We start from the raw sequence: 25,683 nt of genomic DNA, 5'->3' as shown, positions 1-25,683 counted from the left end.
ACAACAGTGTTACCCCTTATGTTTTTTTTCATGACGACCGATAAAAAACGACAGTGTTACCCCATATGTTTTTTTTCATGACGACCAATAAAAAACAACAGTGTTACCCCTTATGTTTTTTTTCGTGACGACCAAAGAAAAACGACAGGGTTACCCCTTGTGTTTTTTTTCATGATGACCAATAAAAAACAACAGTGTTACCCCTTATGTTTTTTTCATGACGACAGATATAAAACAACAGTGTTACCCCTTGTGTTTTTTTTCATGACGACCAATAAAAAACAACAGCGTTACCCCTTATGTTTTTTTTCATGACGACCGATAAAAAACGACAGAGTTACCCCTTATGTTTTTTTTCATGACGACCAAAAAAACAAGAACAGTGTTACCCATAATGTTTTTTTTCATGACGACCAAAGAAAAATGACAGGGTTACCCCTTGTGTTTTTTTTCATGACGACCAATAAAAAACAACAGCTTTACCCCTCATGTTTTTTTTCATGACGACCGATAAAAAACGACAGTGTTACCCCTTATGGTTTTTTTCATGACGACCGATAAAAAACGACAGTGTTACCCCTTATGTTTTTTTTCATGACGACCAATAAAAAACAACAGTTTTACTCCTTATGTTTTTTTTCGTGACGACCAATAAAAAACAACAGTGTTACCCCTTATGTTTTTTTTCGTGACGACCAAAGAAAAACGACAGGGTTACCCCTTGTGTTTTTTTTCATGACGACCAATAAAAAACAACAGCGTTACCCCTTATGTTTTTTTTCATGACGACCAATAAAAAACAACAGCGTTACCCCTTATGTTTTTTTTCATGACGACCGATAAAAAACGACAGTGTTACCCCTTATGTTTTTTTTCATGACGACCAAAAAAACAAGAACAGTGTTACCCATAATGTTTTTTTTCATGACGACCAAAGAAAAACGACAGGGTTACCCCTTGTGTTTTTTTTCATGACGACCAATAAAAAACAACAGCTTTACCCCTCATGTTTTTTTTCATGACGACCGATAAAAAACGACAGTGTTACCCCTTATGGTTTTTTTCATGACGACCGATAAAAAACGACAGTGTTACCCCTTATGTTTTTTTTCATGACGACCAATAAAAAACAACAGTTTTACTCCTTATGTTTTTTTTCGTGACGACCAATAAAAAACAACAGTGTTACCCCTTATGTTTTTTTTCGTGACGACCAAAGAAAAACGACAGGGTTACCCCTTGTGTTTTTTTTCATGACGACCAATAAAAAACAACAGCGTTACCCCTTATGTTTTTTTTCATGACGACCGATAAAAAACGACAATGTTACCCCTTATGTTTTTTTTCATGACGACCAATAAAAAACAACAGTGTTACCCCTTATGTTTTTTTTCATGACGACCAATAAAAAACAACAGTTTTACCCCTTATGTTTTTTTTCGTGACGACCAATAAAAAACAACAGTGTTACCCCTTATGTTTTTTTTCGTGACGACCAAAGAAAAACGACAGGGTTACCCCTTATGTTTTTTTTCATGACGACCGATAAAAAACGACAGTGTTACCCCTTATGTTTTTTTTCATGACGACCAATAAAAAACAACAGTTTTACTCCTTATGTTTTTTTTCGTGACGACCAATAAAAAACAACAGTGTTACCCCTTATGTTTTTTTTCGTGACGACCAAAGAAAAACGACAGGGTTACCCCTTGTGTTTTTTTTCATGACGACCAATAAAAAACAACAGCGTTACCCCTTATGTTTTTTTTCATGACGACCAATAAAAAACAACAGCGTTACCCCTTATGTTTTTTTTCATGACGACCGATAAAAAACGACAGTGTTACCCCTTATGTTTTTTTTCATGACGACCAAAAAAACAATAACAGTGTTACCCATAATGTTTTTTTTCATGACGACCAAAGAAAAACGACAGGGTTACCCCTTGTGTTTTTTTTCATGACGACCAATAAAAAACAACAGCTTTACCCCTCATGTTTTTTTTCATGACGACCGATAAAAAACGACAGTGTTACCCCTTATGGTTTTTTTCATGACGACCGATAAAAAACGACAATGTTACCCCTTATGTTTTTTTTCATGACGACCAATAAAAAACAACAGTGTTACCCCTTATGTTTTTTTTCATGACGACCAATAAAAAACAACAGTTTTACCCCTTATGTTTTTTTTCGTGACGACCAATAAAAAACAACAGTGTTACCCCTTATGTTTTTTTTCGTGACGACCAAAGAAAAACGACAGGGTTACCCCTTATGTTTTTTTTCATGACGACCGATAAAAACGACAGTGATACCCCTTATGTTTTTTTTCATGACGACCAATAAAAAACAACAGTTTTACTCCTTATGTTTTTTTTCGTGACGACCAATAAAAAACAACAGTGTTACCCCTTATGTTTTTTTTCGTGACGACCAAAGAAAAACGACAGGGTTACCCCTTGTGTTTTTTTTCATGACGACCAATAAAAAACAACAGCGTTACCCCTTATGTTTTTTTTCATGACGACCAATAAAAAACAACAGCGTTACCCCTTATGTTTTTTTTCATGACGACCGATAAAAAACGACAGTGTTACCCCTTATGTTTTTTTTCATGACGACCAAAAAAACAAGGACAGTGTTACCCATAATGTTTTTTTTCATGACGACCAAAGAAAAACGACAGGGTTACCCCTTGTGTTTTTTTTCATGACGACCAATAAAAAACAACAGCTTTACCCCTCATGTTTTTTTTCATGACGACCGATAAAAAACGACAGTGTTACCCCTTATGGTTTTTTTCATGACGACCGATAAAAAACGACAGTGTTACCCCTTATGTTTTTTTTCATGACGACCAATAAAAAACAACAGTTTTACTCCTTATGTTTTTTTTCGTGACGACCAATAAAAAACAACAGTGTTACCCCTTATGTTTTTTTTCGTGACGACCAAAGAAAAACGACAGGGTTACCCCTTGTGTTTTTTTTCATGACGACCAATAAAAAACAACAGCGTTACCCCTTATGTTTTTTTTCATGACGACCGATAAAAAACGACAATGTTACCCCTTATGTTTTTTTTCATGACGACCAATAAAAAACAACAGTGTTACCCCTTATGTTTTTTTTCATGACGACCAATAAAAAACAACAGTTTTACCCCTTATGTTTTTTTTCGTGACGACCAATAAAAAACGACATATTTTTCATATACGTGAGAACCTTCCAGGTTCTCACGTATAGGCAAAGCAAAGTATGAAAGTAGTCTGAAACTGATGATGACGATGATATGTAAAGACTCCTTGATTGCCATAAACATTAAACACATTTCTGTCATGAGGAGCATGTTGGCTCTTAATGGACATTAAATTAGTGGAAATTTGATGATTTATCACTTGTAAAAAATTCAATTAAAACTAGAAATGTCAGTCTATTAAGTTTTAGGTCGAATCTAGCTTATTTATTTTGTTACCATTGGATTCCTTAGCCCTGCAAATGCTATTTTAGCTGTCAAAATAAAAGCTCTAGGTTATTTAGAAGCTGAGATATTGACGAAAGCCTTTTTCACGACAGCCATTTTGTAGAATCCAAGATGGCGGGCATATAGGAATCAGGGCAAATGGAAATTTTATTTATACAACTTATACAAAGAAGTTTCCAAAAATGTATAGTTTTAGTTTTGATACTCTCCACAGAAATCAGGTGACATTACGTAGTGAACCTGACTAATAACAAAGTATGTCTCATAAATATTTTACTTAATATTTCATTCCTTGGCACAATTCGCCCTCCATCTTTGATAAGGTTGTGTAAATGTCTATAATAATAATGGATTTAATTGATATGGCGCTTTTCTAGACACTCAAAGACACTTTACAGTGAAGGGGGGACCTCACTAACCATTACCAGTTTGTAGCACCCACTTGGGTGATGCACGGCAGCCAATCTGCGCCAGAACGCTTACCACACACCAGCTTGATGTGGAGTGTGAGGGGATTAATGAGTCAGCCAATTATACAGCAGGATGATTAGGGGGCTAGATTGAATGAGCCTGGTTGGGCCAGGACACCCCTATTCTTTGCGATAAGTGTCCTTGGATCTTTTATGACCTCTTTGAGTCAGGACCTCGGTTTTACATCTCCTCCGAAGGACGGCGCCTACCACAGCACAGTGGCCCTGTCCCTGCACTGGGGCATCGGGAGTGATGTTAAGGCCAGAGGGAAGAGGGCCACCGATTGGCCACCACCCGACACCACTTACAGCACCTGGTATTCCCAGGCAGTCTCCCATTCAAGTACTAACCGGGCCTGACCATGCTTATCTTCCGAGATCAGACGAGATTGTGCATGTCCATGGTGGTAAGGCCGTTAAACTCAATACAATGCAGTCAATATTGAACATCAGTAGGTAAATATTGTGCATGATTACTCAACACAAAAAAAATACCTGACTAAGGAAGAGACAGAATTGTATCTCACATATGCCTCTCAGTATTCTTCCCAGAGAACAGGAAATCCTATTTCTTCAAACCATCTTCTCAGATAATATCAGCACTTACTTATACAACAGATTGGCTGCCATCCAACTGATGCGGCTTAGCAATGTTGTCCTTAAATGATTGTTTAATTGTGGTTGTTTTGAAGGACTTGGCATTATTGGTCAAATGCATTCCTTTGGGTTGAGATTAAAAAGAAAAAATGACACCCGAGACAAAGCATTATTCCTCGGAACTGGAACAGGGTGATAAACCCTATTCGTGTCACAAACATGCATTAACCCAACTCGACGAGCAGGCTCAGCCGCCGTCAAAGGTATGCCTGTACAAACTATTCTCCGTCGACGGGCGGGAGTGGCCGAGATAACAGGGGCTGATAAAGAGGAACCTGCAGCACAGCGGACACGAACCCGTACGGTGGGAAGAGCGTTAATCGGATTGATGCATGTAGCTACGTAAACGCACAACCCTGATTACGCAACTGACTTCAGTGACGGGTTAACCATGATGAATAAAGGTGTGTGTTCGATATTTTGCTGTGTGTTTAATGACATGTAGATGTGAAACCAGGGAGCTGTGTGTGTGTGTGTGTGTGTGTGTGTGTGTGTGTGTGTGTGTGTGTGTGTGTGTGTGTGTGTGTGTGTGTGTGTGTGTGTGTGTGTGTGTGTGTGTCTGTGTTTGTGTGTGTGCTTGCGCGTGTGTGCGTGTGCATGCGTACGTGCGTGCGTGTGTGTGTGTGCCCATGTTTGAATCACGTTCATATTTAAAAAACATAGTTGGGTAAGGGACTACTAGAATGCATGACGAAAATAGAAAAATGTCAATTCAAACATAATCAATTTACCCTTCTACCCTTCTTTATTTCCACGGAAGTTGCTGCAGCTGCTGTTGTTTTCCTGCAGGTGATGGACACACACATCCGTCTTGCTTTAAGCAGAGCTCCAGATGCATGGCTGAGTGAGAGGGCCCTCGCCCTGTCTCGACAGGTCAGAGTGTGGGTGTGGCAGGGTCTGGCCGGACAATAGGAGAACATTCCAGGGTCTAAGAAAACTACCAGAAAGGAGGGAGAGAGAGATTGAGAGAGAGAGAGAGAGAGAGAGAGAGAGAGAGAGAGAGAGAGAGAGAGAGAGAGAGAGAGAGCGAGAGAGAGAGACAAGGAGGGCAGGCTGGATGGATGTGGTTGGCAATTATATTTCCACCGGGATTTATTTTTAGAGCGGATAAAGTGAGGCCTTCTCCAGTACCTCTCTATTGGTGTAGTATTTATGCGTCAATGGGTCCTTTGTAATACTTTCTTTAATGCTACATCCTTCTGCTGGAAAACGGTGCAGATTGTTCCATATGTGAGACAGATCTTAAGTTCACAATCCAATAGAATGATATTTAGAGCACTGGTCAGCACTTAAACACACTTCTTAGCCAGGAAGAATGGCTTAAATACAACTTAAGTTCAATGACTTATAATGACTTCAATGCTTTTGGTTCCTGTTTTATACCATATTGCCCATTCCAACGACGATGATTTGGGTTTTGTGGTTTACAGGGAAAAGAGGTCGATGACTACAGCACAGATGATCAAGGCCTGGAGGTAAAATTGTGAAATGCTCAACTATTATTACTTAATAACTAATAATTACTGCTGTGATCTGAAAAGTTGAAATGCCTGTCTCTGAAACTCTGCACTTCCAGAGGCAACCAAGTATGAGAAGAGTCTTGGCAAGCACTGTATTTGCATTCATCGACTCTCTGCACAACATTTGCATTTCACAATCGAAGCATTCAATCTACAATCAACACAAACTTTATTTTATACAGCAGTTTTGTGCAAACCAACTATGTGCGTGCGTGTTAAGTTATAAGCATTACATTATGTGTGCACAATGCTTACCTTTTTCTTTTGCCAATTTTTGGCCTGAAACATGGACATACAAGAAAATTATTTAAAGTAACTGTGGATGATGTCATCTTTCAGTGCGTTCGTTCGTGTATGTGATTGCTCAATCTCCAATTGTGTTCTGTTTCCCGCACCCATCTATCAATCAATCCACACCTGTTTCTTCAATTCATCATGACATTACCTCACGGGTGCCTACTAATGCATTCTGAGAATTTTCCACACGCAACACAGCAATATGTCTCCCAATAGCTGTGCCGGTGGTGTCCAAACTATCTGGGTTTGTGTTGGATTTGGCCCAGGGGTAAACAGCAGATGTATCCAAGCCTTTTATATAACCAGGGAAGAATGGAAGAGGTTAAAGCTGAGGTAACAAAATGTGCCCGTTCTGTTAAGATCAAACAGGAATTGCCCCAAGCTGCAAGATGGACTATTGGACTGAATCTGGTGCTGGCTGATGGATTCTGTAAACTGAATAATTCTGGTAGCTGACTGATTTAGGGGCTGGCTGAATTATTTCGAGTTGACAAGTTCTGGATGACTGATTTCGGAACAGTTTGACTGATTCCTTAAGACTGTTTCTGGTACTGGCAGACTGATTCTGGGGCTTGATTACTGATTCTGTTAGCTGACTGACTCTGGTGCTGTCTCACTGATTCTGGTAGCTGACTGATTCTATAAGCTCACTGATTCGGGAACTTAACAGATTTTGTACTGGCTGACTTACTGGATGGGGCGCAAACTTTAGTTGCCTGATCATAAATGTTTACTTTTTCTATATAAGCCTGTTAGTTGCAATCCAATAAAGCAGTTATTGAATGTTATTCAATGGGATTATCATAGACTAATCAATTAACTGTTTTAATAAGGCTGTCTGTTTTGGTCATCAGTGATAAGGTCTCATGGTGTGAAATACTGCAGAACTCCAGATTTAGCTCCAGGGGTTGGTCACAGAACGGTGTGAGGTGTCATGTCTCTTACTGCACACTGTTGCGTGATCTATCTCTCTGCATCTGTTTATAGTCTACTCCATTGACTGATTCATATCTCGGCATCTGTTTGAGTCTGTGACGACCTTACCGTCGTAACAGACGGGTGTCACAGTTGTGACACACCGATCGTCCCGCATTTATGATGTCAACGGTAATTAAAATAACGACTTTTCCAGAGAATGCTCTGTTGGAGGACGCCCCCCCCCCCCCCCCCCCCGCCCTTCTCTCTTGGAATGTCTGACTATCCCCTGAGAACCCACCGGGCGAGGGACACGCTTGGTTAACAGCCTCACCCTTTCTCTCTGACTTTGATGGAGGTATTCCTGTCAGTGCTTGGCTTACTCTGTGAAGAGAGATAAGGGGTCACACCAAGAGCCTCTTAAACAGAGTAAATGACAACTAGGGAGCCGTCCGCATGTGTGACGCTCATACATAAACACACATAGTGTTATTCGCAGGGCTCTTGACTACAGAGGTGTAGAAGAGATTCTGGGATTCCTGTGAGACCTTTAACTTTATTATTTGAATTATACAAAGAAGAAAAACAATGCCTTTATTTATATACCACTTTTCAGTACAAGTGAAAAAGTGTTTCAGCATAACAGGAAAAACACTAAAATGTATAAAACAAGCAAAAAACCCACCACTCAGCATTTAATATGTTAACTCAAAGTAAGGATGTGACATGCAGCACAAAATGTTATTCTTGGGCAAGACAATGGCGAGGGGATGTACTGAGATCCAACGGAATTCCTGGCATTCTGCAACCAATCGGCTGACAGGATTTCTCTCCACCTTGTCTTGAGTCTTTACTGTATTTGGAAGGTGGGCGTGGTTTCCGTGGAAAGCAGTTTGACTCGATCCAGTGGTGGACAGCCCCTCTGACACTTTCTATAAGAGCTGTCCGTCAGCCCAGCTCCGAGAGACGCCAGTGCTCCCTCCCTGGCATTTAACACCACCACCACCACCACTCAGCCATCTCCTTTACGCACCGGTTTCTGCATCTACCCACCTACACGTAAGTGTGTCATTCAGTGACTGTGGTATCTAACCAACTTTACCAATGTGGTGAAACACATTATTGTGTTATCTCATGAAAGGTCATCATTTAAAATGTATTCTGTTCTTCTTTGATTGGTTTTAATGGCAAGATCAGGTTGGATAGAGATCTTGAAATAAACTTCACGAGGGAGAAAAGCCCAGCATGTGTAGTAGGTATTGCGGGTATCCTAGATCAAATCCTAGAGTGCCAACTCCCTTGCCATAAAAAAGGGAAAGTAAACATTCCTGTGCGATTAGGTCGTGGTAGCGCTCAGGTCTTGATAGTGTCCTGCGCGAGGGGTTAACGCTTGGGCGGAGAGGACGCAACAAGTCCACCACCAGGTCAGAGACGGTTCTCTGTCACTACTAACAACAGATCTCAAATAACCTGGGGGTTTTGTTGAATTTAGAAACAAGGAACGAATACCGGGACCTGACACTTTATAACTGGAGGTTGCGTATTGCCTCTAACTATTTTTTTTTTTTGCACTGCTGAGTAACCCTTGAACCTGGGGCTTTACGGGGAGAGCAGGCGTTAAATATGTCACAACCTACGACGTCCTCTTTGAGAGATACACACATGGGTTATGGTCCAACATAAAACGATATGCTTTCCTATTTGCCTGTAAACCGACAATGAGCTCAGCCTTGGTAGGATAACCCTTTATGATGCTTGTGCATTTACAAAATGCATATTCATGACCCAACTGGCATTTTTATGTTTTCATATTGATCACAACCCGGGAACTAAAACATCAATATCACACAAAAAAGGTTTGAAACCGTTCCTGTCGTTTGCTCCTGTTTGTTTGTTGTTCAGTTAACATCAGGGTTGGTTTAAAATAGTGCATTGTGTGCATGCTTATGCAGTTCTTGTGAAACTTCTCCTGCAACTTCTTAATAACTACCATTACCGAATGCACCAGAATGTGAACATGCGAGTGTAAATAGGAGTAAATAACAGGTAACACACTGCACTGTCACACATTCTTTGTCATTACATTCTACATTTTCAGTCGAATGTCATCTGCATTTACAAATGACTAACCCTACTATCAGGCTGGTATTTAATGTGAAACAAAGCAAAGAATGATTGCACAACTTTGACGAAATGACAGTATGTGCTTACACTGCAACCCTGGTTGAAGAGGTGACGAGATTAGATTCGACATGAGGTAATCAGTCAACGAAAGAAAGTCTCTCCAACGCAAACAAACCTCTCTCCCAATGGTATGTTCAGAGAGCTGATCATCGCAATCCTTCTCCTGTCAAGGTGAATAGTTTCGCTTCATCTCCCACGCGATTTTTTTTTTTTTTTTTGGGGGGGGCCTTTTGGGGGCCCTAGTAGTGGCCCGGGGCCCCAAGCAATTGCCTGATATGCCTAATGGGACGCGGCGCCTCTGGGTGGGTGATCTGGTTACGTCGGTGGTATCGGTGGGGAGGGGCCGGGGACGGTGAGGGGAGGAGGGGGAGAGATTACGGCTGGTTGACAAATCACGCTGCCCTGCAACGACGGAAACCCTCCTTCCCGGTTGGGCACTCCTCATTACAGTACCCATTCATTTAATTTGCACTCATGCACAACATGTGGTTACAAATACTTATTTCCTGCGGTATATAAATAATGCTGATGTATGCCCGACTGAACTCAATAGAGCCTTTTTTAGAAAACAAGACAGGTCCTGCTGAAGAGGCTACTTGGTGAAATGGACCGACGTTTATCTGCTTCATGTGTGATCAGATAGATAGATAGAGGTTGGATGTTATAACATTGAGATAAACACATTAAGTTTCTTCAGAAGATGCCTTGTCGTGGGAAAGGATATTTGTATTAGTTGCTAGTTTGTTGAAATTTGATTCATTGGAATGATACTACTCAACTGCAGATATGATTACTCTGTTATTTATTCTGATCGAAAGGGGAATCACGCACATTCAGCAGCAGCCAGTGAACAGCGGCCAAAAACTGAAAACATTTGGCTGAAATGAAGTTTTCGATTAATCCAAAAAAAAAAAAAAAGTTGAAAGTTAAAAACCTGGCAGATATTGTCTGTCAGGGTTTCTGCATGTTTAACCTTCAAACTCGACAGTGCCGGATCCTGTGTACTCTGCTCATCTCAGAGCAGAAGCAATTTTGTCATGATTAATTCACACAATCCCTGTTATGTTATGCTAGCACAAGTATCCGGTTTCGGAGTATCTCCGTAAAGACGGAGTCAAGCGAAACCGGGTAGATCTTTAGAAACGCTGTAGTACACATTCCAGGCCCATAAGGGGCGCTGCTCCTGCTACAGAAATGTAGAAAGAAAAATAAATAATAAGAAGAGGCAATCATGCGCATAAAGGGTGAGACTCCGCGGGCTTAACAGTCATTGGCTAGAGGGTCGAGGGGTGGGGCGATGACTTCATGGTTTACGGTTTCAGTCGGTTTCAGGCGTCCACACAAATCCAAAACGAAACCGGGTAGATTTGAAACCACTTCCGAGGGTGGTTTCAGAAGTTTACGGTTTCGGTCAGCAGATTCGCCGGCTTCGTGTGGACGGAAGACCGAACCGTACAAGACCTTTGCGGTTTCGCCATAAAATCGGCTTTGTGTGGACGAGATCTTAGTCTTTAGACGAAAATGCTTATTAGATTTAGTCACATTTTAGTCATTGTTTTCCTTTGTAGTTTTAGTCAACGAAAAGTCCTTACATTTTAGTCAAAATGTTTTCTCTTTTTAAACTAGTTCAATTAGGCTAACCCCATATATATGGACAGCTGCTAAACTGTTCCACTCAAATAGAGTACTAAAGTGAATACGTCACGTTGTCCTGGCAACCAGATTTTCAGTTCTAAACAACCGAACGAGAGATGGCGTTCTCCATTGCTTCCATGTGTTGTTTTTTTTCAAAATGAAAATAAATCAATTTCAAGAGGTGAAAATCACTACCAATCGAAACATGTCGAGGCGTTCATGTATTCCCCTGGGGTATTAAAAGGAAAAGTTCGTAAACGTTAGTTTAGTTTAGTTTATTTTTATATGAAGACAATCTATTCTAGATATTACGCGGTGATTCTCTTCAAAACGAGAGTCGGTAAATTCTGAAAAATGTAATCATACAACGCGGTTATATGCTATAGACCCTAGAGTATCTGTGGTATAAAGGCTGGGACGAATTTCGAATTATATATACAATGCATAACGTTAGCTCATAGCTGAGTGGACTATACCTCCCGTGGCCAAATCGTAGCTAAGGTCCGTCCTATTTACTGGAGGAGTGATCAGTTGCATAAGAACCTTACGGGAGGGTATTGATTGGAAAATATTGTGCATTTTGAATGTCCAAATAGCACACCACTAACATTTTAGTCCTGTCTCGTCTCATCAACGAAAATAAAACGTACATTTCGTCAGGCTCGAACAGAGTGACACACAAACACACACAAACTTTTAAGGAGTTTTTCACCCGCTCCGTATATCCGTATATCCTTGCTTGCCCCAACAAGTTTGTGCAGCGTGCTTGTTGTTTTGTTTCCGGTGTAGCTAGATCCGGTATGGTGTTGTAGTTTTCCTAACGTGACTAATTGTTGCTAGACAGCAGGTGAAAAAACTACAATGTTTGCCAAACCAAAAGAGCGTTAATCACGCGACAAAAAAATTAACGCCGTTAAAATTGGTTTGCATTAACGCAGTTAATAACGCCTTAAACTGACATCACTAGTTTGAATCTTTAACCTATGTTTGTATTAACATTTATAAGCAGTTTGAATGCTCATTGCGAGTACCTTATATCATGAATTTAGTTCATTACTAGATAGGTCATTTAGATTACTGCATGCATCCCCTAATTTATTTTCAACTGACTATTTTTTTAATTCCTCCCATATCCTTTTGCGCTACATTGTTGAGGATATGCAAAGTAAAATGTGTTAGGTTGGTTTAAACGTATTTATATGTATAGAGATATTACAAATAAATTATTTTGTAGTTGTATTCGTAGTAGAATTAGCTGATCATTTAGGGTAAGGTACATGTAAATGTGTGTTGTTTTGGCCACTCTTCTCTAACTTCTTTCTTTCTCTTTTTATTTTATTGTCTCAGGTGTCAAAATGGCGCCCATAAGTGAAGCTACTAATGGGAAGCAAAATGGTTTTGGAGAACACAAACACCGCCCTGTGGCGGGAATATTCCTGGAGAAGACAAAGGAGAAGAAGACTATCTATGAGGCCATGAAGAAGCGTCTTCTCAAGCCTGGAACTGCACTAGCCCTGCTCGAGGCTCAAGCGGCTACTGGCGGGATTCTTGACCCAGTAAACAATCGCACACTTACTGTGGAGGAGGCCATCAAAGCTCAAATAGTTGGACCTGAGATGAGAGAGAAACTGCTGGCAGCAGGGAGAGCCGTTGATGGTTATGTTGACTCTTCCACCAATGAAACAATCTCTGTATACCAAGCCATACAAAAGGATTTACTACCAAAGGAGTATGGATTGAGGCTACTCGAAGCACAGATGTCTACACATGGTCTCTTCGACCCGATTGAGAAGAAATGCATTGCGGTGGAATCTGCCATTGAAAAGGGCTACTATGAGAAAGGTCTGCTCAATAACAAGATGGAAGAACTCAAAGTTTTCTACAATCCAAATACACAAGAAAACCTCAACTACAGCCATCTCCTCGAGAAATGCACTGTCGAGCCTGAGACCGACATGGTGCTTCTGCCGATCTTCATCACCTTCAAAGGCCTGCGTCGGGGTGTGTCCTCCTCTGAGCTGCTGGCATCCAACATCATCAACAAAGAAACCTATGATGACCTGCAGATGGGCAGGACCACAACTCAGGACGTCATGCTCATGGAGACAGTGAAGGAATTCCTGCAGGGGAAAGGGAGCATCTCTGGAGTAGCAGTGTTCTCCACCAATGAGCGGATGAGCATCTATAAAGCCATGAAGCAAGGCATCTTGATGCCTGGAACCGCGCTGGTCCTCTTGGAAGCCCAAGCCGCCACTGGATTCATGTTTGACCCTGTGAAGAACAGAAAATACAGCGTGGATGAGGCGGTCAAAAACAAAGTTGTTGGCCCCGAATTCCATGCCAAGCTTCTCTCTGCCGAGCGGGCAGTAACGGGTTACAAAGACCCTTACACTGGTGAGACAATATCTCTGTTCGAAGCGCTATCAAAGGATCTCATGGTGAAGGAGCACGGGATACGCTTACTTGAGGCTCAGATTGCCACCGGTGGTATAATAGACCCGATAAACAGCCACAGACTTCCAGTAGAAGTGGCCTACAAGAGGGGCTTTTTAACGGAAGACATGAATGCCATCCTGGAAGACTCCGGCGACGACACCAAAGGCTTCTTTGACCCAAACACCAAAGACAATCTCACCTATCTTGAGCTGATGGAGAGATGCGTCATTGACCCAGCCACGGGGCTCTGCCTGCTTCCTCTTATTGGGAAATCAGACAAGTTGAATATCAGCTTCATCGACTATGACACTAAAATGGAACTGAAGCAAACAATGGTGAAAGTGACGTGTGGAAAATACATGGGAATGACGGTGTCACTGTGGGAATTGCTGATGTCAGAATACTTTGATGAAAACCAGAGGCAGGAAATCATCAACAAGTACAAACAGGGAAAACTCACGATCAAGACGGTCACTACGACAGTCCTGGAAATCATAGAGAAATCTGTGAAAACAACTACCGTCGTCTTTGAGGGAATCCGAGAAACTGTCACCGGAAAGCAGTTACTCGAGGCAGATATCATCACTGATAAGGACCTGGAGGAGCTGGAAATGGGAAAGATCTCAGTGAACAAGCTTAAAGAAGATGAGACCGTCCGCATGTATTTGCAAGGGAAAAGTAGCATCGCCGGTGTCCTTCTTCCAAATTCTCAGATCATGACCATCTACCAAGCCCGACAGAAGGCATTGCTCAGGCCGGGTACAGCTCTGATTCTGCTTGAGGCCCAGGCAGCAACCGGGTTTGTCATCGACCCCATTGCTAACAGGAAGTTCTCAGTGGAGGAGTCTGTGAAGGCCGGAATTATCGGGGCAGACGTTTACCAAAAGTTATGCTCAGCGGAGAGGGCGGTCACAGGGTACAAAGATCCCTCAGACGGCAAAACAATCTCCTTGTTTCAAGCAATGCAGAGGGACCTCATCATCCGCGAGCACGGAATTCGTCTGCTCGAGGCACAGATTGCAACGGGTGGAATTATTGACCCGATAAACAGTCATCGCATTCCTGTCCAGGTGGCCTATAAGAGAGGTCTGTTCGACGAGGTGATGAACCAGGTCCTAGACGACCCCAGTGATGACACCAAAGGATTCTTTGACCCAAACACCCACGAAAATCTGACTTACCTTCAGCTCATGGACAGATGTGTGACCGATCCAAGCACAGGATTGTGCCTTCTGCCCCTCAAAGGTAAAGTGCATAAGATCAAGATTGATGATACCCTTCGGGAGGTCTTCAGAAGCACGATGGTCACTGTAAAGTATGGCAGATTCCGTGGCAAGCAAACAACACTGTGGGATCTGATCAATTCAGAATATCTCTCAGAGGAAAAAAGACAGGAACTTTTCAAGCTCTACAAGTCACGAAAGATGACTTTGGAACAGATCACTGTCACCATTTTAGAGATTGTCGAGATAAGGGAATTGAAACATCAAGCAGATCTGAATTTTGACTGTCTCAGGGGAAAGGTCTCTGTTTTGGATCTCTTGGGATTAGATATTGTGGATAATTCAATTTACAATGGTTTGCTAGAAGGGACACTATCAGGAAGTGAGGTAAGGAAGATGGAAAGTGTCAGAACTTACCTTCAAGGAAAAAGCTGTGTAGCTGGCATGATACTACAGCCATCTAACCAGAAGCTAAGCATCTATGAAGCTCAGAAGAAGGGCTTCATAACACCCAGTACTGCCCTGTGTCTTCTCGAGGCCCAAGCTGCCACAGGATTCATAGTAGATCCCACAAATAACCAGAAATGTACAGTGGCACAGGCTTTACAAGACAAGCTCATAAGTCCACACATGTATGAAAAGCTCCTATCTGCTGAAAGAGCTGTGACAGGGTACAAAGATCCATACACGGACAAAAAAATCTCCCTTTTCCAGGCATTGAAAAAGGATCTGATTGTGAAGGAACATGGCATCCGTTTGCTTGAGGCCCAGATAGCTACAGGCGGCATCATTGACCCCATAAGGTGCCTTCACTTACCCCTCAACATTGCCTACAGGGAGGGATACTTCGATGCAGAACTTAACCAGATCCTGACAGACCCTACTGATGACACTAAAGGCTTTTTTGACCCGAACACCAAAGCAAATCTGACATACATGGAGATGTTAGGCAAATGTGTCAAAGATACAGAAACAGGCCTGTTTCTACTGCCATTAAATGAAAAAGGCACTTCTACAGGAACAAAGGTGGAAACATATACTGACGAAGAAATCAGGCAAGTGTTTGAAAAAACCCTTGTAACCATATCAGTGGGCCTTTACTCAGGAAGAAACATTTCGCTTTGGGAGTTGATCCATTCTGGATATTTCACAGAGGATCAGCGGCGGGAATTAATAGCAGAATATAGGACAAAGAAAACAACCACACAGAGCATAACCACCACAGTGATTACCACCATTACAAAACTGGAACAGGCCGAAACTCACAAGACCGTAATGGGCCTCAGAAAACCGGTATTTGCCAAACAGCTCCTGGAATGTGACATCATTGATGTAAAGACATTTAGTTGTTTGGAGGAAGGCACACTTACTTTCGAAGAGGTCTCTAAACGTGACTTGGTGCAGAAATACCTGAAAGGAACTGGAAACATTGCTGGGATTGTGAGTCACCCATCCAAGAAGACCTTGAGCATCTATGAAGCAAGAGAACAAGGGCTGTTGACAGCAGCTTCTGCACTTATTTTGCTGGAAGCCCAGGCTGCAACAGGGTTCATCGTTGACCCGGTCAAAGCTAAATGCTATACTGTTAAGGAAGCAGCAAGGGACAAATGTGTTGGTGCAGATCTACATGAGCAATTGCTTTCAGCCGAGCAGGCTGTGACAGGCTATGCGGACCCTTTCACAGGTGCTAAAATCTCTCTCTTTGAAGCAATGGGCAAAGACTTGGTCACGAAAAGCCAGGGCATTCGACTTCTGGACGCGCAAATGGGAACCGGCGGGATTATCGACCCGATTCAAAGTCACCGGATACCTCTTCATGTTGCAATGAAAAAGGGATACTTTAGTGAGGAAATGAATCAAATGATGTCTGCCCTCAATGATAACACAAAGGCCTTCTTTGACCCAAACACCAAGACAGCGGTCACTTATCTCGAATTGAAAGAGCGCTGTGAGAAAGACCATGAGACTGGGCTCCTTCTTCTACCCATCCATGAAGAAGGGTCCCGTGATTTTCATACAGACAACCAGACCGAGCTGGCATTCCAGAACTGTACAATGACCGTAGATGCAGGAAAGTTTCAAGGCAAGAGTACTACTTTGTGGGAGGTGTTGAACTCGGCATACATTTCTAAACAAAAAAGGGAGCAGTTACTTCAGCAATACAGGTCAGGAGCCATGAAGATGGACCAGATCATTGAAATTGTCACCACAATCATAATTGAGGTGACGTCCAAGGAGAAGAAGTTCAAAGGTCTAAGGAAGAGGGTCTCCGCCAGTGAACTTTATGAATCAAAAATTATCTCAAAAGACCTCTTCACACAAATTGTACAAGGAGAACTCACTGAAGATACTATCAATAAAATGGAATCCATTCAGAAGTACCTTGGGGCCACCAACTGTATAGCTGGTGTCAGGGTCGAATCAACCAAAAAGGTAATGAGCATATATGAGGCCAAGTCTAAAGGACTGCTGGCTCCTGGAACATCTCTTATACTCCTTGAAGCGCAAGCAGCCACTGGCTTCGTCATCGACCCATTAAACAACAAGAAAATGTCAGTAGATGAAGCTGTAGCTCAAGGTGTGGTTGGCTCTGAATGGAAAAGGAAACTGCTTTCAGCTGAAAGGGCAGTGACTGGATACAAGGACCCCTACACTGGAAACATAATTTCTTTGTTCCAGGCATTGCAGAAGGACCTCATTGTAAAGGACCATGGAATTCGTCTCCTTGAAGCACAAATCGCTACAGGGGGCATCATAGACCCAGTGTACAGCCACAGAGTGCCAGTAGAGGTTGCCTACCAAAGAGGGTACTTTGATGAGAAAATGAATCAGATCCTATCAGATTCTGATGATGACACCAAAGGCTTCTTTGACCCAAACACACATGAGAACCTCACCTATCTCCAGCTGCTCGAGAGATGCTTCAAAGACCCCACCACAGATTTGAGTCTGCTGGTCATTACAAAGAAGGGACAGTTTTACTTTTTTGTTGATGAGGCAACAAAACTCATTCTGAAATCAACCACAACAACCCGGGCTGGAGGAAAATACCAAGGAAAGACTGTTGCTCTGTGGGAGCTTCTGTATTCCAAGTACATCACTGAAGAGGAAAGGAGGGAGCTGGTCCAGCAGTACAAGTCTGGAGCCATTAATATTGAACGCTTCATGGAGATCATTCTCACCACCATTCAGCAGCAGAACGACACAACCACAACAACATCAATGGTATCGTGCAAACCTCCAGAAATTGACTCAAATGCCAGCATCACCAAAACCACCATCACCACAACCACATCTACCAATTCCACTCAAAGTAACGCCTTCCATGGAATCAGAAAGGACGTCAGTGCCACTGAGCTCCTGGAATCTAAAATCATTGACAAGAAGCTCTTTGAAGATCTCAACACTGGAAAGGTCACTGTGACAGAGGTCAGCGAGATGGACTCTGTGCGCCAGTATTTGGTGGGAACCAACAGTATTGCAGGAGTGTACCTTCAGTCCAACCAGGAAACCATGAGCATCCACCAGGCCAAGTCCAAGGGTCTGCTCACCCCTGGAACCTCCCTGGTCCTGCTTGAGGCGCAAGCAGCCACTGGCTTCATCATAGACCCAGTGAATAACAAGAAACTCTCAGTAGAAGAAGCGGCAGCTCAAGGTGTGATTGGCCATGACTGGAAAAAGAAACTGCTTTCAGCTGAAAGAGCGGTGACTGGATACATAGATCCTCACACTGATAAGACCATTTCTTTGTTCCAGGCCTTGCAGAAGGACCTCATTGTAAAGGATCATGGAATTCGTCTCCTTGAAGCACAAATAGCTACAGGGGGCATCATAGACCCAGTGTACAGCCACAGAGTGCCAGTAGAGGTTGCCTACCAAAGAGGGTACTTTGATGTGGAAATGAACCAGATCCTGTCTGATCCTGATGATGACACCAAGGGCTTTTTCGACCCAAACACACATGAGAACCTCACCTATCTCCAGCTGGTGGAAAGATGCATCAGAGATCCAAAAACAGGGTTGAGTCTGCTGGTCATTGCAAAGAAGGGAGAGTTTTACTTTTTTGTTGATGAGGCAACAAAACTCATTCTGAAATCAACAACAACGACCCGAGCTGGAGGAAAATACCAAGGAAAGACTGTTTCCCTGTGGGACCTTCTGTACTCCAAATACATCACTGAAGAGAAAAGGAGGGAGCTGGTCCAGCAGTACAAGTCTGGAGCCATTAACATTGAACGCTTCATGGAGATCATTCTCACCACCATTCAGCAGCAGACCACAACAACCACAACATCCTCAATGGTGCATTCCATACCCCCAGAAATTGACTCAAATGCCAGCATCACCAAAACAACCATCACCACAACCACAGCTACCAAGTCCACTCACAGTAACGCCTTCCATGGAATCAGAAAGGACGTCACTGCCACTGAGCTCCTGGAATCTAAAATCATTGACAAGAAGCTCTTTGAAGATCTCAACACTGGAAAGGTCACTGTGACAGAGGTCAGCGAGATGGACTCTGTGCGCCAGTATTTGGTGGGAACCAACAGTATTGCAGGAGTGTACCTTCAGTCCAACCAGGAAACCATGAGCATCCACCAGGCCAAGTCCAAGGGTCTGCTCACCCCTGGAACCTCCCTGGTCCTGCTTGAGGCGCAAGCAGCCACTGGCTTCATCATAGACCCAGTGAATAACAAGAAACTCTCAGTAGAAGAAGCGGCAGCTCAAGGTGTGATTGGCCATGACTGGAAAAAGAAACTGCTTTCAGCTGAAAGAGCGGTGACTGGATACATAGATCCTCACACTGATAAGACCATTTCTTTGTTCCAGGCCTTGCAGAAGGACCTCATTGTAAAGGATCATGGAATTCGTCTCCTTGAAGCACAAATAGCTACAGGGGGCATAATAGACCCAGTGTACAGCCACAGAGTGCCAGTAGAGGTTGCCTACCAAAGAGGGTACTTTGATGTGGAAATGAACCAGATCCTGTCTGATCCTGATGATGACACCAAGGGCTTTTTCGACCCAAACACACATGAGAACCTCACCTATCTCCAGCTGGTGGAAAGATGCATCAGAGATCCAAAAACAGGGTTGAGTCTGCTGGTCATTGCAAAGAAGGGAGAGTTTTACTTTTTTGTTGATGAGGCAACAAAACTCATTCTGAAATCAACAACAACGACCCGAGCTGGAGGAAAATACCAAGGAAAGACTGTTTCCCTGTGGGACCTTCTGTACTCCAAATACATCACTGAAGAGAAAAGGAGGGAGCTGGTCCAGCAGTACAAGTCTGGAGCCATTAACATTGAACGCTTCATGGAGATCATTCTCACCACCATTCAGCAGCAGACCACAACAACCACAACATCCTCAATGGTGCATTCCATACCCCCAGAAATTGACTCAAATGCCAGCATCACCAAAACCACCATCACCACAACCACAGCTACCAAGTCCACTCACAGTAACGCCTTCCATGGAATCAGAAAGGACGTCACTGCCACTGAGCTCCTGGAATCTAAAATCATTGACAAGAAGCTCTTTGAAGATCTCAACACTGGAAAGGTCACTGTGACAGAGGTCAGCGAGATGGACTCTGTGCGCCAGTATTTGGTGGGAACCAACAGTATTGCAGGAGTGTACCTTCAGTCCAACCAGGAAACCATGAGCATCCACCAGGCCAAGTCCAAGGGTCTGCTCACCCCTGGAACCTCCCTGGTCCTGCTTGAGGCGCAAGCAGCCACTGGCTTCATCATAGACCCAGTGAATAACAAGAAACTCTCAGTAGAAGAAGCGGCAGCTCAAGGTGTGATTGGCCATGACTGGAAAAAGAAACTGCTTTCAGCTGAAAGAGCGGTGACTGGATACATAGATCCTCACACTGATAAGACCATTTCTTTGTTCCAGGCCTTGCAGAAGGACCTCATTGTAAAGGATCATGGAATTCGTCTCCTTGAAGCACAAATTGCTACAGGGGGCATCATAGACCCAGTGTACAGCCACAGAGTGCCAGTAGAGGTTGCCTACCAAAGAGGGTACTTTGATGTGGAAATGAACCAGATCCTGTCTGATCCTGATGATGACACCAAGGGCTTTTTCGACCCAAACACACATGAGAACCTCACCTATCTCCAGCTGGTGGAAAGATGCATCAGAGATCCAAAAACAGGGTTGAGTCTGCTGGTCATTGCAAAGAAGGGAGAGTTTTACTTTTTTGTTGATGAGGCAACAAAACTCATTCTGAAATCAACAACAACGACCCGAGCTGGAGGAAAATACCAAGGAAAGACTGTTTCCCTGTGGGACCTTCTGTACTCCAAATACATCACTGAAGAGAAAAGGAGGGAGCTGGTCCAGCAGTACAAGTCTGGAGCCATTAACATTGAACGCTTCATGGAGATCATTCTCACCACCATTCAGCAGCAGACCACAACAACCACAACATCCTCAATGGTGCATTCCATACCCCCAGAAATTGACTCAAATGCCAGCATCACCAAAACCACCATCACCACAACCACAGCTACCAAGTCCACTCACAGTAACGCCTTCCATGGAATCAGAAAGGACGTCACTGCCACTGAGCTCCTGGAATCTAAAATCATTGACAAGAAGCTCTTTGAAGATCTCAACACTGGAAAGGTCACTGTGACAGAGGTCAGCGAGATGGACTCTGTGCGCCAGTATTTGGTGGGAACCAACAGTATTGCAGGAGTGTACCTTCAGTCCAACCAGGAAACCATGAGCATCCACCAGGCCAAGTCCAAGGGTCTGCTCACCCCTGGAACCTCCCTGGTCCTGCTTGAGGCGCAAGCAGCCACTGGCTTCATCATAGACCCAGTGAATAACAAGAAACTCTCAGTAGAAGAAGCGGCAGCTCAAGGTGTGATTGGCCATGACTGGAAAAAGAAACTGCTTTCAGCTGAAAGAGCGGTGACTGGATACATAGATCCTCACACTGATAAGACCATTTCTTTGTTCCAGGCCTTGCAGAAGGACCTCATTGTAAAGGATCATGGAATTCGTCTCCTTGAAGCACAAATCGCTACAGGGGGCATCATAGACCCAGTGTACAGCCACAGAGTGCCAGTAGAGGTTGCCTACCAAAGAGGGTACTTTGATGTGGAAATGAACCAGATCCTGTCTGATCCTGATGATGACACCAAGGGCTTTTTCGACCCAAACACACATGAGAACCTCACCTATCTCCAGCTGGTGGAAAGATGCATCAGAGATCCAAAAACAGGGTTGAGTCTGCTGGTCATTGCAAAGAAGGGAGAGTTTTACTTTTTTGTTGATGAGGCAACAAAACTCATTCTGAAATCAACAACAACGACCCGAGCTGGAGGAAAATACCAAGGAAAGACTGTTTCCCTGTGGGACCTTCTGTACTCCAAATACATCACTGAAGAGGAAAGGAGGGAGCTGGTCCAGCAGTACAAGTCTGGAGCCATTAACATTGAACGCTTCATGGAGATCATTCTCACCACCATTCAGCAGCAGACCACAACAACCACAACATCCTCAATGGTGCATTCCACACCCCCAGAAATTGACTCAAATGCCAGCATCACCAAAACCACCATCACCACAACCACAGCTACCAAGTCCACTCACAGTAACGCCTTCCATGGAATCAGAAAGGACGTCACCGCCACTGAGCTCCTGGAATCTAAAATCATTGACAAGAAGCTCTTTGAAGATCTCAACACTGGAAAGGTCACTGTGACAGAGGTCAGCGAGATGGACTCTGTGCGCCAGTATTTGGTGGGAACCAACAGTATTGCAGGAGTGTACCTTCAGTCCAACCAGGAAACCATGAGCATCCACCAGGCCAAGTCCAAGGGTCTGCTCACCCCTGGAACCTCCCTGGTCCTGCTTGAGGCGCAAGCAGCCACTGGCTTCATCATAGACCCAGTGAATAACAAGAAACTCTCAGTAGAAGAAGCGGCAGCTCAAGGTGTGATTGGCCATGACTGGAAAAAGAAACTGCTTTCAGCTGAAAGAGCGGTGACTGGATACATAGATCCTCACACTGATAAGACCATTTCTTTGTTCCAGGCCTTGCAGAAGGACCTCATTGTAAAGGATCATGGAATTCGTCTCCTTGAAGCACAAATCGCTACAGGGGGCATCATAGACCCAGTGTACAGCCACAGAGTGCCAGTAGAGGTTGCCTACCAAAGAGGGTACTTTGATGTGGAAATGAACCAGATCCTGTCTGATCCTGATGATGACACCAAGGGCTTTTTCGACCCAAACACACATGAGAACCTCACCTATCTCCAGCTGGTGGAAAGATGCATCAGAGATCCAAAAACAGGGTTGAGTCTGCTGGTCATTGCAAAGAAGGGAGAGTTTTACTTTTTTGTTGATGAGGCAACAAAACTCATTCTGAAATCAACAACAACGACCCGAGCTGGAGGAAAATACCAAGGAAAGACTGTTTCCCTGTGGGACCTTCTGTACTCCAAATACATCACTGAAGAGGAAAGGAGGGAGCTGGTCCAGCAGTACAAGTCTGGAGCCATTAACATTGAACGCTTCATGGAGATCATTCTCACCACCATTCAGCAGCAGACCACAACAACCACAACATCCTCAATGGTGTATTTCACACCTCCAGAAATTGACTCAAATGCCAGCATCACCAAAACCACCATCACCACAATCACATCTACCAATTCCACTCACAGTAACGCCTTCCATGGAATCAGAAAGGACGTCACTGCCACTGAGCTCCTGGAATCTAAAATCATTGACAAGAAGCTCTTTGAAGATCTCAACACTGGAAAGGTCACTGTGACAGAGGTCAGCGAGATGGACTCTGTGCGCCAGTATTTGGTGGGAACCAACAGTATTGCAGGAGTGTACCTTCAGTCCAACCAGGAAACCATGAGCATCCACCAGGCCAAGTCCAAGGGTCTGCTCACCCCTGGAACCTCCCTGGTCCTGCTTGAGGCGCAAGCAGCCACTGGCTTCATCATAGACCCAGTGAATAACAAGAAACTCTCAGTAGAAGAAGCGGCAGCTCAAGGTGTAATTGGCCATGACTGGAAAAAGAAACTGCTTTCAGCTGAAAGAGCGGTGACTGGATACATAGATCCTCACACTGATAAGACCATTTCTTTGTTCCAGGCCTTGCAGAAGGACCTCATTGTAAAGGATCATGGAATTCGTCTCCTTGAAGCACAAATTGCTACAGGGGGCATCATAGACCCAGTGTACAGCCACAGAGTGCCAGTAGAGGTTGCCTACCAAAGAGGGTACTTTGATGTGGAAATGAACCAGATCCTGTCTGATCCTGATGATGACACCAAGGGCTTTTTCGACCCAAACACACATGAGAACCTCACCTATCTCCAGCTGGTGGAAAGATGCATCAGAGATCCAAAAACAGGGTTGAGTCTGCTGGTCATTGCAAAGAAGGGAGAGTTTTACTTTTTTGTTGATGAGGCAACAAAACTCATTCTGAAATCAACAACAACGACCCGAGCTGGAGGAAAATACCAAGGAAAGAGTGTTTCCCTGTGGGACCTTCTGTACTCCAAGTACATCACTGAAGAGGAAAGGAGGGAGCTGGTCCAGCAGTACAAGTCTGGAGCCATTAACATTGAACGCTTCATGGAGATCATTCTCACCACCATTCAGCAGCAGACCACAACAACCACAACATCCTCAATGGTGTATTCCACACCCCCAGAAATTGACTCAAATGCCAGCATCACCAAAACCACCATCACCACAACCACAGCTACCAAGTCCACTCACAGTAACACCTTCCATGGAATCAGAAAGGACGTCACTGCCACTGAGCTCCTGGAATCTAAAATCATTGACAAGAAGCTCTTTGAAGATCTCAACACTGGAAAGGTCACTGTGACAGAGGTCAGCGAGATGGACTCTGTGCGCCAGTATTTGGTGGGAACCAACAGTATTGCAGGAGTGTACCTTCAGTCCAACCAGGAAACCATGAGCATCCACCAGGCCAAGTCCAAGGGTCTGCTCACCCCTGGAACCTCCCTGGTCCTGCTTGAGGCGCAAGCAGCCACTGGCTTCATCATAGACCCAGTGAATAACAAGAAACTCTCAGTAGAAGAAGCGGCAGCTCAAGGTGTGATTGGACATGACTGGAAAAAGAAACTGCTTTCAGCTGAAAGAGCGGTGACTGGATACACAGATCCTCACACTGATAAGACAATTTCTTTGTTCCAGGCCTTGCAGAAGGACCTTATTGTAAAGGACCATGGAATTCGTCTCCTTGAAGCACAAATTGCTACAGGGGGCATCATAGACCCAGTGTACAGCCACAGAGTGCCAGTAGAAGTTGCCTACCAAAGAGGGTACTTTGATGAGAAAATGAATCAGATCCTGTCGGATTCTGACGATGACACCAAAGGCTTCTTCGACCCAAACACACATGAGAACCTCACCTATCTCAAGCTGTTGGAGCGATGCATCAGAGATCCACGAACAGGGTTGAGTCTGCTGCCCTTGAACAAGTAATCTCTAACACCTAATCATCCCCTTTGACCTTTTTTTCTATCTTGCTTTTGATGATTAATATTAATTAGATATGCAAATGATTTCCGGCAAACCTATATATATATATTTTATCTTACATTTATAATGCTTGGTGTATTTTATGAAATGCATTCCGGGAAATAAATGTAAACCTTTATAAACACAATTATGTTGAAAATAAAATGTAAGACCCTTTTTGTTTGTCTATTCATGTGGTATGGTATGTTGCCTAGATGCAACACTTTAAGAAACCTTAAATGTCATGTCAGATCTAATGGGTTTTATTAACTAAATCCCAGAACTTAGTGTTTTAGTCATGTTAAGTTTGCACACA

At 43.6% G+C, this 25,683-nt stretch overlaps 1 protein-coding gene and 1 pseudogene across 1 annotated transcript; one reads left to right on the top strand and one right to left on the bottom strand.

Moving 5' to 3' along the window:
- Nucleotides 1–4,257: 4,257 nt before the first annotated feature.
- LOC130376380 (5S ribosomal RNA) lies at nucleotides 4,258–4,376 on the bottom strand (annotated as a pseudogene).
- A 3,919-nt stretch (nucleotides 4,377–8,295) lies between these two features.
- On the top strand, nucleotides 8,296–25,563 carry eppk1 (epiplakin 1). The gene is made up of 2 exons (XM_056582344.1): nucleotides 8,296–8,403; nucleotides 12,511–25,563. Exon 2 carries the CDS (start codon nucleotides 12,519–12,521, stop codon nucleotides 25,329–25,331), a length of 12,813 nt encoding a protein of 4,270 aa, XP_056438319.1. The 5' UTR covers nucleotides 8,296–8,403; nucleotides 12,511–12,518; the 3' UTR covers nucleotides 25,332–25,563.
- Nucleotides 25,564–25,683: the final 120 nt, after the last annotated feature.

This window comes from Gadus chalcogrammus, chromosome 22 (assembly GCF_026213295.1).
Source record: "Gadus chalcogrammus isolate NIFS_2021 chromosome 22, NIFS_Gcha_1.0, whole genome shotgun sequence".
Classification (NCBI taxonomy): domain Eukaryota; kingdom Metazoa; phylum Chordata; class Actinopteri; order Gadiformes; family Gadidae; genus Gadus; species Gadus chalcogrammus.
Note: the sequence above shows the minus strand (reverse complement) of the source record. Positions and strands in the feature narration are given on the sequence as shown.